The sequence below is a fragment of the Aotus nancymaae genome, unplaced genomic scaffold (assembly GCF_030222135.1).
Source record: "Aotus nancymaae isolate 86718 unplaced genomic scaffold, 86718_ANA_hifiasm-v0.15.2.pri h1tg000002l, whole genome shotgun sequence".
In the NCBI taxonomy this organism is placed as follows: domain Eukaryota; kingdom Metazoa; phylum Chordata; class Mammalia; order Primates; family Aotidae; genus Aotus; species Aotus nancymaae.
In genome coordinates, this window is record NW_026988413.1 from 50,712,800 (window position 1) to 50,728,388 (window position 15,589).

At 37.6% G+C, this 15,589-nt stretch overlaps 2 protein-coding genes across 2 annotated transcripts in view; one reads left to right on the forward strand and one right to left on the reverse strand.

The window, feature by feature from the left end:
• Positions 1–15,589, forward strand: part of COG5 (component of oligomeric golgi complex 5) — a 364,197-nt gene that overhangs the window by 6,972 nt on the left and 341,636 nt on the right. The window contains exons 3-5 of the mRNA XM_064374523.1: positions 1,457–1,514; positions 6,963–7,017; positions 7,111–7,180. Of these exons, the coding sequence (XP_064230593.1) occupies positions 1,457–1,514; positions 6,963–7,017; positions 7,111–7,180 (183 nt within the window). The remainder of the gene's footprint in view (positions 1–1,456; positions 1,515–6,962; positions 7,018–7,110; positions 7,181–15,589) is intronic.
• Positions 10,728–13,159, reverse strand: LOC105719784 (ATP-dependent RNA helicase DDX18-like). The gene is given in 3 exon segments (XM_021673184.2): positions 10,728–12,348; positions 12,351–12,762; positions 12,764–13,159. Coding segments are annotated over 3 exon segments (2,031 nt in total). The 3' UTR covers positions 10,728–11,125.

A 15,589-nucleotide genomic window follows, 5' to 3' on the forward strand; every position in this document is an offset into this window, starting at 1 on the left:
TGATCCACCCGCCTTGGCTTCCCAAAATTCTGGAATTACAGGCATGAGCCACCTTGCCTTGTCCAGCTTTCCTCTCTTTTGTCTTCCACAACTCTTGGAAAAATCATTTAATTGGTTGCAAGGGAGTCTATGAAACCATAGTTTTAGGCTTTTTAACCTTACCAAAGTATTACAAGTGATAAAGGAGAATAGAGAATTTAAAAAAATATTAGTCTTGTTAAGATGGACATATTGAAAACCATATTAGTAGACGGGAGAAAATTCAGACATCTTCTGGCAACCTTACAAAAAAAGACCGAGGTGACCAAGAGTAATACTTTAGGTAGATATGATAGAAAGAGACTTGACAGAATGACAGTGATATCTGAAACAGGACAAAGTAGAGGATTTATGGGTTCCAGTGAATTAATCTTTGGTGATTAAGAACTTCAGTCAAAAGACTAGACATGAAACCTCGTATTCATTGGAATAAAAGGCATGAAATAATAAGGATTCCTGCCTTATTCTAAAGATTTGCATGATTTCATGATGTTTCTAGGAATTTCTTGCATGTGCCCTTTAACTTCTAACCTTTTTGGTTTTTTGTTCTGGCCATCTCCAGTGCCCTAATTTTCATAAAAGTATCAAACTTCTATAGGGAAAAGGATTTGCTGTGGGGGTGTGACACTGGGAAACTGGAAGCAGAGAGATGTTCATGTATAGGTAAGCACTGAGTGCTGTGTCTTTCCAGATTAGGATGCGGCCTTGGTGGTGTTGAATCAAATTCAATAACAAAGAGAACCTGATGTTTGAAAATAATCTTTAAAGGGAAAACGTAATAATGGTATGGCAACAGTGAGCTGTTTTTTTACATTTTTTGGCATAACTCCACTTGCACATCTCATTAAGATAGCCAGCGGCTTGTTATGGTCTGAATGTTTGTGTTCCCCTGACATTCGTATGTTGAAACTTAATTTCCAATCTGATAGTATTAAGAGTTGGGGGCTCTGGGAAATGATTAATGCCCTTCTAAGAGAGGCCCTTCTAAGAAAGTTTGTTTGCCCCTTCCACCGTGTGAAGATAGATACATGGTACCATCTATGAGGAATGGGTTCTCACCAGATGCTGAATTTGTTAGTGCCTTGATATTGGACTTCCCAACCCCTGGAACTGTGAGCAATAAATTTCTTTGGTTTGTATATTACCCAGTCTAAGGTATTTTGTGTCTGCAGTCCAAACAGATTAAGGCAGGGCTAAGGAGAGGCTTTATCTCTTCTTGATCTGTGTTGAACTGTAAATGTATGTGTGTTTCTGCTTATAACTCATCTCAAACACACCTTAATAACCTGTTTTTTTCTTTCTTTTGCATTTGTATTTGCCCCATTTCTACACCAAGAGTGACCTTCAATTCTACATTGTGGTTACAAGGAAAGGTACCTAATAGAGCAAGAGCTAATCATTTATTTTTGCTTTTCAGGTTGTTGCAAGACATGAAGATTTACTGGCACAAGCAACTGGGATTGAGTCATTGGAAGGTATATTTCTATTAACTGCTTGAGATTATGTAGAGGTAGACCAGGGATTGGCAAGCTTTGGCAAGCTACTTTGGATGGCAAATATTTTAGACTTTGCCAGCCATACAGTCTCTGTTGCAACTACTAAACTCTGCCATTGTAGAGTGAAAGTAACCAGATAATATGAAAACAAATGTGTGTGGCTACGTTACAGTAAAACTTTAGTAAAACTTTGCTGGCCCCTGAGCTAAATGATTCTGGGTTCAAATCCTTGTTTTACTGCTTACTAGATGTTTGACTTTAGGCAAGTTAGTTAACCCTTCATTGGCTAAGTTTTCCTATCTGTAAAACAGGAATATAATAAGTATTAACATAGCATTTAAATGAGTTAGCAAGATACTTGGAACAATGCCTGCACATATTTAGCGCACCTGTAAGTGTTAATTAAAACAAAAACGTCAGCAATATCAGAGTGGGTAGTAGTGGAAGGAGGCTTGAATTTTTTTTTTATTTTTGCCTTTCTTGGAGCCTTTTTTTGCAATTCTTTTTAGTGAAAGTATAGGTAAGCTATATATAATTGGATTTTTATTTTTACAAATCTGCTTATTTTTGTTGGGCTAAATCTTTTTATGAATTTTTAATTCCCTCTTGATTAAATTAAACTACATCTCATAAGTATGAAATGTTACTATTGTGTTTTACAGTATTACTTGTGATTACTATTATTAATCGTTGTACGTCGAAAGAAACGTGATTTTTTCCCCATGTTGATCAAATTCTTGAGAGAGGATATTGTTTTCTGTGATGCAGTATTCTTTAGTGCTTCCCCAGTATTTCTCATGTACTTAAAGATACTAACTTATTCTCAGCATGTGTAATATTTCTAAGATATCCTGATGAAGAACTTAGTATTTCTGGAATTAGTAGTTTGTTATTTGAAATCTGAGATAGATATCTGACTAGGTTCTTGGGATATTTAAGAAGCTCTAAGTACTGGTTGACTTAGTACTGAAAATAAATTATTGTTACAGTCATTTTAACTTTTATTTTAGATCCAGGGAGTGTATATGTATATTTGTATCTGAGAATATGGCATAACGCTGAGATTTGGGGTACAAATCTGTCACCCAGGTAGTATGCATAGTACCCAACAGTTAAGTACTCTCTCCTCCAGTAGTCCCTGATGTGATGTCTGTTGTTGTCATCTTCAGGTCTATGAGTACCCAGTGTTTAGCTCCCACTTATAAGTGAGACTGTACAGTATCTGATTTTCTCTTCCTGTCTCAATTTGTTTATGGTAATGACCTTCAGTTCTATCCATGTTGCTGAATAGGACATGATTTCATTTCTTTTTTTTGTGGCTGTGTAGTATCCATGGTATATATGTACCATGTTTTTTTTAATCGAATTCACTCTTTACAGGTACCTAGGTTGATTCTGTGTCTTTGCTATTGTGAATAGTGCTGTGATGAATGTATAAATGCATGTGTCATTTTGGTAGAAAAATTTATTTTCTTTTGAATATATATCTAGTAACAAGATTGCTGGGTCTAATGGTAGTTCTGAGTTATTTGAAAAATCACCAAACTGCTTCCCACGGTGGCTGTACTTTCCCACCAAGAGCATTTAAGCATTCCCTTTTCTTAGCAGCCTCACGAGCATCTGTTATTTTTTTGACTTTTTAACAGTAGTCATTCTGAATGGTGTGAGATGGTATCTCATTGTGTTTTTGATTTGCATTTCTCTGATGATTGGTGATGCTGAACATTTTTTTTTCATGTGTGTGTTGCCTGCATGTATGTCTTCTTTTGGGAAGTGTCTCTTCATGTCTTTTGCCCACTTTTTAATGGAGTTGTGTTTTTGCTTGTTGAATTATTTAAGTTTCTGATAAATTCTGGATATTAGACCTTTGTCAGATGCATAGTTCGTGAATATTTCACCCATTCTGTAGGTTGTCTCTTTATTGTTTATAGTTTATTTGGCTGTGCAGAATCTCATTAGTTTTAATTATGTTTTTAAATCTCATAATATTTTTATGCATCTGAGAGCAAGTAATATTTTAATGGTAATTTTTAAAACATGCTACTTTTTTATTTATAACAATTTATAAGGATGGCATGGTAGTACATTGAGTGTGTATACGTCTAGATGAATCACCACAACAGAAATATTTCTCATTTTGGTTTTTAAATATGTGTTTGTTTTATAATATGCTTGCTTTCCCAGAATGATCTTCAAAGATGGAAATATTTGAAATACACTGCTAGACTGAATTGCAGTGATTATCTCTTGTATGATTGTGTAGCATACAAAGGCTGGCTATTCCTATGATCATCTCAGAATATTCACTAAATTATTTAAAAATAAAAGATTGAGGTGTAGGCCAGAGTGCAGTGACTCACGCCTGTAATCCCAGCACTCTGGGAGGCCAAGGTGGGAGATTCACTTGATCCCAGAGTTCAAGACCAGCCTGAACAACATAGTGAGACTCTGTCTCTGTAAAAAATAAAAAAAATTATCTTGGCATGGTGGTGCATGTTTCTAGTCCCAGCTGTTTGGGAGGCTGATGTAGGAGGATCACTTGAGCCCAGGAGGTTGAGGCTGTGGTCAGCTATGATCGTGTCCCTGCCCTCCAGCCTAGGTGACAGAGCAAGACCCTAGACCCTATCTCAAAAAATAACTAAAATTAAAAACATGAAGTATGAATTGGTTAGTATTCATTTTAGCATGATGTATCTGTCTATTACTAGAATATTATTTTGAGATGCTGAAAAATAAGTGTGGTGTATGTATATATTATTACTCTAACTTCTACTTCATCTGCTTTTTTCCCCTAAATATGTAAATTTTTTTTTTTAACCACGTAAGTAGTTTGGAGATATGTTTAAGCCTGTTTTATTTTAAAATGTTCTCTTTTAAAAAAAATCATTCCAAATATTACTTTGAGAATTTGCTAGGTTTCAGAAAGCTATAGCAATAGAGTTTCTGTTCTTATGGAATTTTTGAGGAATATTTATTAAGCTTCTTTTTGTTAAAAAGTGGTAGCCTCATTCATTTATTTGTTCATTCAGGCAATCAAATATTAATTGAGAACTTGTTAAGTACTAGACACATGTGAACGATAGACAAAGTCATTGTCCTTTTGGAACTATGTTCTGGTCCAGGAGGTAGATTAAAAAAAAATACAGATAGAAAATAGGGCTGGGCACAGTGGATCATGCTTGTAATTCATGCCTGTACTCCCAGTTTCTTCTGGATACTGAGTCATGAGAATCGTTTGAACCTGGGAAGTGGAGGTTGTAGTAAGCTGAGATGACACCACTGCACTCCAACCTGGGCAATAGAGTAAGACTATCTCAGAAAACAGAAAAATTTTATTTGTAAATTCTATAGAGAAAATAAAATGGGTGATGGGGATGGATGAAGGGGAGGGAAGGCCTTTTTGAGAAGGTGAGATTTGAGCCAAGATCTAAGTGATAAGAAGGAGCTATCACGTAAAGATTTGAGGAGAAAACTGTTACTAGGTTAGCCTAGGGAACAATAAATGGGAAAGCAGGAATTAACTTGGCATGTTTGAGGGGCAGAAAGTAGCCCAGAATGGCTGATGTTTAGTGAAGGAGGGAGAGAATCATAGATGAAGTTCTTGGGAAGGAATTTGGATTTAATTCTAAATGCAATGGTAAACACATTGGAAGAGTTTAATCAGGTTATTGTATGATGGGATTAATACTCTGAATAGTTTACTCTGTTAGCTCTATAGAAAAAGGCAAGGGTAGAATCAGGGACACTAGTTTGGAAGCTATTTGATGGTGACTTGGATTAGAGTTGTGGCAGATGGAGTAAAAAGTAGGCAGAGCTGATAGGGTTTGTTGATGGGAGATGAAAGAGCTGATGGAAAAAAGTCACCATGAGTGATTCCAAGGATTTTGGTTTCAAAAATTGAATAGATGATGGTATGAGTAATTGAGATGTCAAAGCCTAGAGAGAAGTGTGATTTTTGATGGGTTGTTGGTAGGGTATAAACTATCTTGGGTATCTTAAATTTGATGTAACAGTACAGGGGAAGAGAGAGAAAGAGGACAGAGACAGGGAGGAATTGAGAACATAGGCAGATAGAAAGAAAATCTTTTTACATAGATATATGTCTGTGTGTGTGTGTGTGTGTGTGTGTGTGTGTGTGTGTGTGTGTGTGTATGTATGTGTATAAAATCAGTGTTTTATTGAACAGAACAGATACTATTTAAAACTTTGGGATTGAATGAAATCCCTGAAAGATTGTAGATGGAGAAGAGCACATATCTGAGAATCACGTCTTGGGGTACTCTAGCGTGTAGAGGTCTGATAGAGGAGAAGTGGGAACAACTAATGAGGTAAGAGGAAACCCAGGAAGTGTGATGATTTGGAAGCCTAGACAAAAAATGTTGTAGAAAGGGAGTAGTCAGCTGCTGTGAATTTCTGAGAGCTTGAACAAGGTTAAGACAGAACCAGGAATAAAATTTGGCAACTTGTAGATTTCTGGTAACCTTGATAAAATCTCTTTTGGTGGAGCATTGGTGAAAACCTATTGAAACTGAGTTGTGGAGAGAATATGATGTAAGAAAATGGTTATAAGTAATGGCAGTTTATTCTTGGCAGTTTATGGTGAATACACCACAGGACAGCAGAAAAGTAGAAATCTTGGATTCAGAGAGGATTCTGTTGTACTGAACTGTATTATTGTATACTTTCATGCTGATAGGAATGATTATTAGTTCTTATATTCATTTAAAATACGACAATGTGTCTATACTTAAATTTAATTACTAATACTGTGCTTTCAAAACATCTATGCCAATTGGATATAGAAACTGAATTTTAAAGAATGGCATTCTAAATAATTAAATGTCTGCACTAACAGAAAGCCTAAATAATAAAATTTAAGCTTGATCTTCCTGAAAATATTTTTCCAATTTTATGAAAATTTCCTCATGTTGTAAGCCTAGAGAGTTATAGAATAAGCTGTAGACTATGTTTTAATATGGGAGTGATGGGACAAAGAGGATATCATGGAGGATCACTCATAGTTTTTTGGTAGTGTATTAAAATATACAAACAAAATTTATTGTTCTTTAACATGTTAAAACATAAAATTCAGTGGCATTAAGTACATTTACAATGTTGTACAACCATCCTCAGTATTTAGTTCCAGAACTTTTCCATTACCCCAAATGGAAACCCCATATCCATTAAGCAGTCAGTTCATAACCAGTCATAACCTGTCAGGCTTCTTTTGTGAGGCAAAGATTGGAGCAGGAGACTAGTTACAGGCTTTTACAGCAGTGTGGGTAAAACATATTGGTTGCTTGAATTAGGATAGTGACAGTAAAAGTTAAAATTATATATGTATATGTTTTCTTTTAATTTAACTTTTTGCCCAGTTGGATGCCTTGTAAATTTGTAAAGCTAATGTAAGCTGTTATGTTTTCCTAGGTGTTCTTCAGATGATGCAGATGAGAATTGGGGCTTTACAGGGAGCTGTTGATAGGTACTGTTCTTAATTGTATAAATAAATGGAATGGGAAGATTTTTATCTGTTGATATTTTGAAAATGATTTTCTTCTCTCTTTTTTTCCTTTAGGATAAAAGCAAAAATTGTTGATCCATACAATAAGATAGTTGCCCGTACTGCACAACTAGCAAGACTTCAGGTAGTTTCTTACTTTTATTTCTTTATACTTTATTATTCATTTTGTTTTCATAAGTGGACAAAATTTAAGAGTATGAGTTTTGAAGAAGTATGGGAATGGAAACAGAAGGTAAGAGAAAAGGGAAAAAATACTAAAAAGACTTAAGATGTCTAGCTCAAAAAATAAAAACCTAAAGTAAATTCTTACCACTGTCATTGCAGTATATAATTGTTTACTAACTTATTTATGTCTTCTTCAGTTTCTTTCATCAATATTTTATAGCTTTCAGTGTATAGATGCTTCACCTTCTTGGTTAAATTTATTTCAAACTTTTTTTTTTTGTAGCTATTGTAAATGGGAAATGGTATTGTTTTCCACATTATTTCTTTGGATAGTTTGTTGTTAGTGTTTAGAAATGCTGCTGATTTTTGTATGTTGATTTTTTTATCTATCCTCTGACTTTATACATTTATTCTAGCACTGTTTTGGCGGACTCTTTAGGGTCCTTTATCTAAAATTTTCTATATAAAGAATCATGCTGTCTGCAAACAGAATTTTACTTCCTTTTAGGTTTGGATGCCTTTTATTTCTCTTGCCTAATGGCTCTGGTCAGGACTTCCAGTGCTATGTTGAACAGTGGTGGTGAGAGTGCACATCGTTGTCTTGTTCCTGATATAAGAGGACAAGCTCTCAACTTTTTACCATTGATTATGATGTTAGTTGTGGGCTTGTCATATATGGCCTTTATTGTGTTGAGGTACATTCCTTCTATAGCAGTTTTTTTGAGTTTTTAACATGATGTGTTGTTGAATTTTATCAAGTGCCTTTTCTGCATCTATCCAAGTGATCGTATGGTTTTTGTTTTTCTTTCTGTTAATGTGGTGTATCATTTATTGATTTGCACATGTTGAACCATCCTTGTTACCCACAGATAAATCTCACTTGATCATGGTGAATGATTCTTCTAATGTGGTATTGAATTTGATTGGCTAGTATTTTGTTGAGGATTTTGTATCTTTGTTGATTAGGATTATTGACCTGTAATTTTCTTTTCAGTGTCTGTCTGGCATTGAGAGAAGTGTAATATTGGCCTAATAAAATGAGTTTAGATGTATTTTTCCATCTTTGATTTTTTTAGGGAGAGTTCTAGAAGGATTGGTATTTTTGTTTAAATGTTTGGTAGAATTCAACAGTAAAGCCATCAAGTTCTGGGCTTTCCTTTGTTGGGAGACCTTTTATTACTGATTTAATCTCTGTACTCATTATCGATCTGTTCAGATTTTGTTTATGATTCAATTTTTATAAGTTGTATATGTCTAGAAATGTATGTTTCTTCTAAGTTATCCAATTTGTTGGCATATAATTGTTCATAGTAATTTCTTATAATTCTTTATATTTTTGTAATACCAGTCAAAATGTTTCCTTTTTCATTTCTGGTTTTATTTATTTGAGACTTCTTTTTCCTTAGTCTAGCTAAAGCTTCATTGATTTTATTTATCTTTTCAAAAAACCAACTCTTATAGCTCGGCATGGGGACATGTCTGTAGTCCCAGATACTTGAGAGGCTGAGGCAGAAGAATTGCTTGAGTCTGGGAGATGGAAGTTGTAGTGAGCTGAGATTGTGCCACTGAACTCCAGCCTGGGCAACAGAGTGGGACCTTGTCTCAGAGAAAACCAAAAACCAAAAAGCAAACCAAAAACACACAACTCTTAGTTTTATTAATCTTTATTGTTTTCCTAGTCTATATTTAATTTATTTCTGCCCTGATCTTTATTATTTTCTTCCTTCTACTAACTTCGGGCTTTGTTGGTTCTTTTTGTAGTTCTTGAGGTTTAATGTTAGGTTATTTATTTGAAATCTTTTTTGATGTAGACATTTATTGCTGTAAACTTTATTCTTTCAACTGCTTTTGCTGTATCCCATAACTTTTGGTATGTTGTATGTCTGTTTTCATTTGTCTCAAGATATTTTAAAATTTCTCTTCTAATTTCTTTTTTGTCCATTGGTTGCTCATGAGCATGGTTTATGTTTTTGAGAATTTTTTGGTGGGTTTTTCGAAATTCATCTTGTTATTGATTTCTAGTTTAATACCATTGTGGTTGGAAAAGATATTTGATATGATCTCAGTCTTCTTAAGTTTATTAAGCTTTATTTTGTGGTCTAACATGTGGTCTATCCTGAAAAAAGTTCCATGTGCATTTGAGAAGAATATGTATTCCGCCACTATTGGGTGAAATGTTCTGTATTTCGGTTTATTTGGTCTATAGTGTAGTTAAAAGTCTGTTGTTTCAGTATTGATTTATTTTCTTTTTTCTTTTTCTTTTTTTTTACAACATGAGGTAATTATTTAATGACACAGGAAAATACCGTGTTATGAAACAAGCTGGTTACAAGCAGAATGTAGATGACTTCATTTTTGATAAAATTAAAAAGCGCAAACATGCATATAAAAATTAGATTATGTACAAAATATCAATAGTATTTACTTCTGCTCAGTAATTAAATATTCTTCCCTTTGTTTTTGTCTTTTAAAAAACATTATTTCTGGGGGGGGGGGGGGAAGGAAAACATGATCCTGGAGAGAGTTATTAAACACCAGGAAATAGGAATCCAAGAAGCCAATCCAGGAGCCCAGCAGTCAAGGTTGGAAGCCTAGGACAGGTCTGACCAGGCTGATGACAGCCAAGCCCAGAAATAGATTGTTTTCTTTTCTTTTCCTACTGGAATGTTCTTTACCAAACAGTTTCCTCTACATTAGATGTTAGCACTTCTTACATTTAATGGGATCCTATGATTAACTGGCACAACAGCCAAATGATGCTAGCAACTTTGGTTTTGAATTGCTACATAATGTACTATTTTGTAGTTATACACTATACAAAACACACTAGAAATCAACTGCTCCTATAACAAAAAACCCATCTGACTAAATCACTGACTTTGCTGTTTGTTTGTTTTTTTTTTCTAACTTTGTTAGTTTTCAATCTTCATAGCAAATGTATTTTTTTGTTTCACGGCCTGGAAGAGGTAATTTTTCTCACACGTTAGTGTGCTGGGCACTGTCTGATAGCTTGGCTGTAAGTCCAAGGAAGTTGCCCTTGTCTTCTAAGTACTCTACAGAGTAAAAAGGCTTACCAAAATCCAAACCACTCTGAATTAAACAAATCTGAATGAGGAGCATCACGATTCTTTGTGCGTTTTTAGTCTTTGCTGTTACCAAATGAAGAAATGCAGTATATTACGCCTCTATTGATGTAAATAAGGCTCAAACATCTCAATTTCACCTTCTTCCTACCCCCTTCCCATCGAATGTTATGACTGCTAGTGACACTTTATTGAAATTACAACCCATAGCTTTTGCTCCAAAAAAAAATGAAATACCCGAGAAAAGCTCATTGCTTTAAAATCAACAATCTATAAAAGCAATGCCACCCTAATCCTAAGGTGCTTCTAAGCTCTTTGTTCTTTTATACTGCAGCATTTTCAGAAGGAGTCATGAGATACTATCAAGGTCCAAGAAATAACTAAAAACAAAAAATAACCTGAGACTCTTTCTCTGCCTAGTACACTAGGTCACCTTTACAATAGTAAGAACAGCAATCCATGCCACAGAAATCTTCACCAAACAAGAAGGAAAGGTACAAAAAGAATTATATTAAAAGAGTAACATACATTTATCTGTTTGAGGGAGGGATATTTAAAATTAAAATATTATATAATCATAAGAAAGACCAGATATTCCTTGCTCTGCCATTGGGCAACCAAGAAAACAAAGCCTGTTTTGTATCTCAAAAATAAAAGAGAGACTTGATAGAATTAACAGTGCTCAGTGCTTGCAACCCAAGTTAATTTATACTCTTGTTAGGAAGTCCAAATTCTAAAGGCTACAAAAATTCTGTTAAATCAAGAGGTAAAAAAGATTCACTTTAGGACAAAGTTATTCAAGATGAAAGAAAGGCATGTCTTCAGTGAGAGAACTGCCTGCTGTCGGATGATTTCTTGCTAATATGTTTAAAGATTTTGGACTTTTCAACTTTTTTGGTTTTCTGGTAGCCAAACCCACCACCGCCTCCTCGCTTTTTCTGCTTGCCTTCATTGCTGTTGACGTTCAGATCAACAAAGGGAGGCACCTTGAAACCAAATGACAGAGCAACTTGAGGCAAATTTAAGTTATTAACATTAAAGATCTGTTTCGGAGAATGGGAATCATAGGCACGTATGTACGACTTATATGCTTCCTGGGCTGACTTATGAAGAAAGTAGTTCTTTTCAATCAATTTCTCAAGCTGGGACTGAATGTTAGAAATTTTAGACCAGGAAAAGTCAAATTCACTTAATGGAACCTTGGATTGTTTCAAATAGCGAAGAAAACCCAATTCTTCTGGACGCAAAATGAGCAAGGCATGCCCTCTCCCATTTAGGCCTCTGGCTGGTCTACCCACACGATGAATATATTCCTTAGGGTCATCAGGGGGGTCATACTGAACAATCCAGTCAACTTCAGGAATGTCCAGTCCTCTTGCTGCCACATCTGTACACAACAGTGTTCCTGAATCTGCATTGCAGAGCTGGAAGAATGTGGTTGTACGCTTATTTTGCTTTTGCTTTCCATGAATGGCCAAGACGGGCAAATCAATGTAATTCAGCAACTCATAGTGGTATTTCACAGACATACAAGATGAAAAGAAGACCATAAGTTTCTTCTTTCGGTGGTTCTTAAGGAATGTAAAAAGCAGAAGGAATCCCTTTTCAGAAGGACAAACAACATATCCCTGTTCAAGACCATCCACTGTTGTATTAGCTTTATCATCATCAACACCAACATACAATGGCTCCTTTTTTAGAGAAATCCTTGCCAGGTCTTCAACTTTTCGAGTTTGGGTGGCAGAAAAGAGCATAGTCTGTCTACGTGTTGGCAAAAGTTTAATAATTTGCTTTAATTCCTCTTCAAATCCAACATCCAAGATACGATCCTCTTCATCAATAACCAGACACTGCAGGTTCTTGTACATAAACCCTGGGGTATTCTGCATATGGTCCAGCAGACGGCCTGGTGTGGCCACAATGATGTTGATCCCATTAGCAAGTTTCTGTGCTTCAGCAGATCTGTTACTGCCACCCATTATCAACCCATAGGTATGCACGTGGTGAGTCATTAGCTCCTTAAGAACACCAAAAGTTTGCATGCTAGTTCTCTAGTAGGTGAGAGAATAAGGACTCCCGTTCCATTCCTGGGCATGAACTTTAACTTAACAATGAGTTCAACTGCAGGGATGAGAAAAGCCAGGGTTTTACCACTGCCTGTTTTTGCAGCTGCTAGAAGATCCCTGCCTTCCAGAAGTGGTCTGTTACTTTTATGCTGAATTTCAGTCATGTTTGTAAAACCCATTTCTTTTATTGCCTTCAGAGTGTTTTCATTGACAAGATTACATAGAGAAGCAAATGAAGTATCCTCAAAAGGTCCTGTCAGTCCCAGGGGCAGGCTGGGCACCTCACTGTCGTCTTCATCATTATCTGGCTTCTCCACATTATTTTCTGTTTCTTTAGGAGTCTCGGCACTTTCTTTTTCAGATTCTCCTTTGTTTCCAGTTTTTGCTTTTTTTTGTATCAGGCCCAGCATCATTCACCATTTTTCTCTTTTTCTTCTTCTTTTTCTTTTTTGATTCTGAATTGGGAGACTGCATTGCTGCTTCTCCATTGGTTAATACGATGGATTTCTGGGGAGATTTTTTAACTTTTGTATTTTCCACTGCTTCTTGAGACACATCTCCATTTTGAGCTTCTGATAAGCCCACATTCATAGAATGTTTTGATTTTTTAACCTTTCTACCTCCCATTGTTTCTTCAGACACATCTCCATTTTCAGTTTCTGACAGGGTCAGATTTGAGGCCCCCTGCAACTTTAGGTTCTGCTGCTGCAACTTTAGGTTCCGCTGCCGCAATTTGAGGTTCCGCTTCTCGATCTTCCTGCGCAGGAGTTTCATCGGCAGGTGAGACATGCTGTCGTGCGTAGACCACCGCGCCACTCAGCACAGCGGCTCAATACCTGATTTGTTTTCTTTCTTTTCTCTTCTCTTTTCTTTTTTTTCTTCTTTTTTGAGATGGAGTCTCACTCTGTCACCCAGGCTAGAGTGCAGTGGCCTGATCTCTGCTCACTGCAACCTCCGCCTCCCAGGTTCAGGCTATTCTCCTGCCTCAGCCTCCTGAGTAGCTGGGATTACAGGCACCTGCCACTATACCTGACTAATTTTTGTTATTTTAGTAGATGGCGATTTGCCATGTTGTCCAGGCTGGTGTTGAACTTCTGACCTCAGTTGATCTGCTCGTCTTGGCATCCCTGAGTGCTGGGATTACAGGTGTGTGCCACTGTAGCCGGCCTGTTTTGTTTCAGTCCTTTGAATAGATCATCCCTGTCTCTCCTGGCTTATAAGATTTATACTGGGAAATCTGTTCATAGCCATCTTGGAATTCCTTTTTATGTGATATGCTTTTCTCTTGCTGCTTTCAAGATCCTTTCTGTTTTTGATTTTTAACAATTTGATATAATATATCTTAGTGTAGTCTCGTTTACCTTGAACCTGATTGGAGATCTTTGAGCTTCCTATACCTGGATATTTTTTATCTTTCCACAGATTTGGGGAGTTTTTGTTACTATTTTTTAAAATAAACTTTCTTCTCTCTCTGCTCCTTCTGGGATACTCACAATATATGAATTGGTTTATTTGATGGTATTACATAATTCTCAAAAGCTTTCTTCACTCTTCTTAATTCTTTTTTCTTTTTGTTCCTCTCACTGGATCATTTCAAGTAACCCTTTTTCAAGCTCACTGATTCTTTTGTTTGTTGAGTCTACTGTTGAAGCTCTCTGGAATTTTTTTAGTTCAGTCATTGTTTTCTTTAGCTCTAGAATTTCAGTTTGGTTCTTTTTTTATGGTTTCTGTTTTTTGTTGAACTTCCCATTTTGTTTATTGTTTTCCTGATTTTGTATACTTGTCTAGTTGTATTTTCTTGTAGTTCATGGAGTTTTAAAAAAATGATTATTTTGAGTTATTGGTCAGGCAACTCATAACCTCAATTTTTTTTAATGTTGGTTCTTTTGGTGGTGATATGTTTCCCTGATAGTGATTCTTGTTGCCTTGTGTTGATGCCTGCACATTTGAAGAAGTAGGAACTTATTCCACTCTTTTCAGACTGGCTCTGGGAAAGTTCTTTACCAGTTAACTTGACCAGAGATTTGGCTCGCTTTCTGGTGTAGTCTGTAGGCAGGCTTACTGCTGGTGTCTTCAGGCAGGCTGTCGTACCTAGGTCAGCAGGTGCACAGGTCTTGTGCCTGGGTCCATGAGGTTTGGTCTGCAGACTGTATTTACTGGGGCAAATGTGAGTCATGAGTTGGCTGGAGCAGACTTAGATCCAGGGTCCACAGTGCCACCTGGCCTCCTGTGGAGTTAGACCCATTGACTAGTAGGGGCCTAGTCCACAAGAGCTGGTCTGAAGCCTGGTTCCTCAGGAGTTGACCTGGCACTGGGACTGGCCTTGCACTTGAATTTGCAGCAGTCAGTTGCTGGAATGGGCCTGGCACCTGGGACCATGGGGATGGGCCTGGAGCCTGAGTCCACAATGCCTGGCTTGGCACTGGGGTGGGCCTGAAGCCTGTGAGTCAGACCTGGGTCCTGGGTTTACCAGGGTTAGCCTGGAATTTGGGTTTGGAAGGGTGGTCCTGGAGCCTTGGTTTGTTCAAGTAAGCCTGGACTCTGGGTCCACTGAAGGCTGGGGTCTGTGGGTGCTTGCTTTGTGTCTAGAGCCATGAGGGTCTGTATGGAGGCTAGGTGAGTGAGTGCTGGCCTGGAGGCTGGGTCTACAAGGGCTTGCCTGGAGGCTGGACCACTGAGGCAGGTATGAGTCATTTGGCCTTGGGGGCTGGCCTGGCACTAGGTTCTGCTGGGATGAGCCTGGATCTTGGGTTTGCCAGAGGAGGCTGGATTCAGCTGGAATGGGTCTAGACCCTGGGTCTGCCAGAGGAGCCTGGACTTTGTGTCTGCTGGAGTGTGGGGCTGCAGGGGCTAACTTGGAATGTAGACTCCTAGGGCAGGCCTATAGCCTGTGTTCGTGGGTGCTGGTCTGGTGTCTGAGGCTACAGGTGCCAACCTGATGCTGGGTCAGGCCTGGTGTTTGGGGCAACGTGGGCTGGTCTGGAGCATGAGGCTTCAGGGGCTGGCCTGGTACTGGAAGTCTGTGTGCTAACTAGGGCTACCCCAAAGTTTGGGGCTATGTGGGGTTGCTTGGTGCTGAGTTGGGCCTAGAGCTGCAGGGGCCAACCTGGAGCCTGAGTTGGGATGAGCCTGAAGCTGACGGTTGGTCTGGGGCCTTGGGTCACTGGAGGCAGCCTGGTAGTGGACTAGGCTGCGAGATGTAGTCTGGAAGTACTGGCC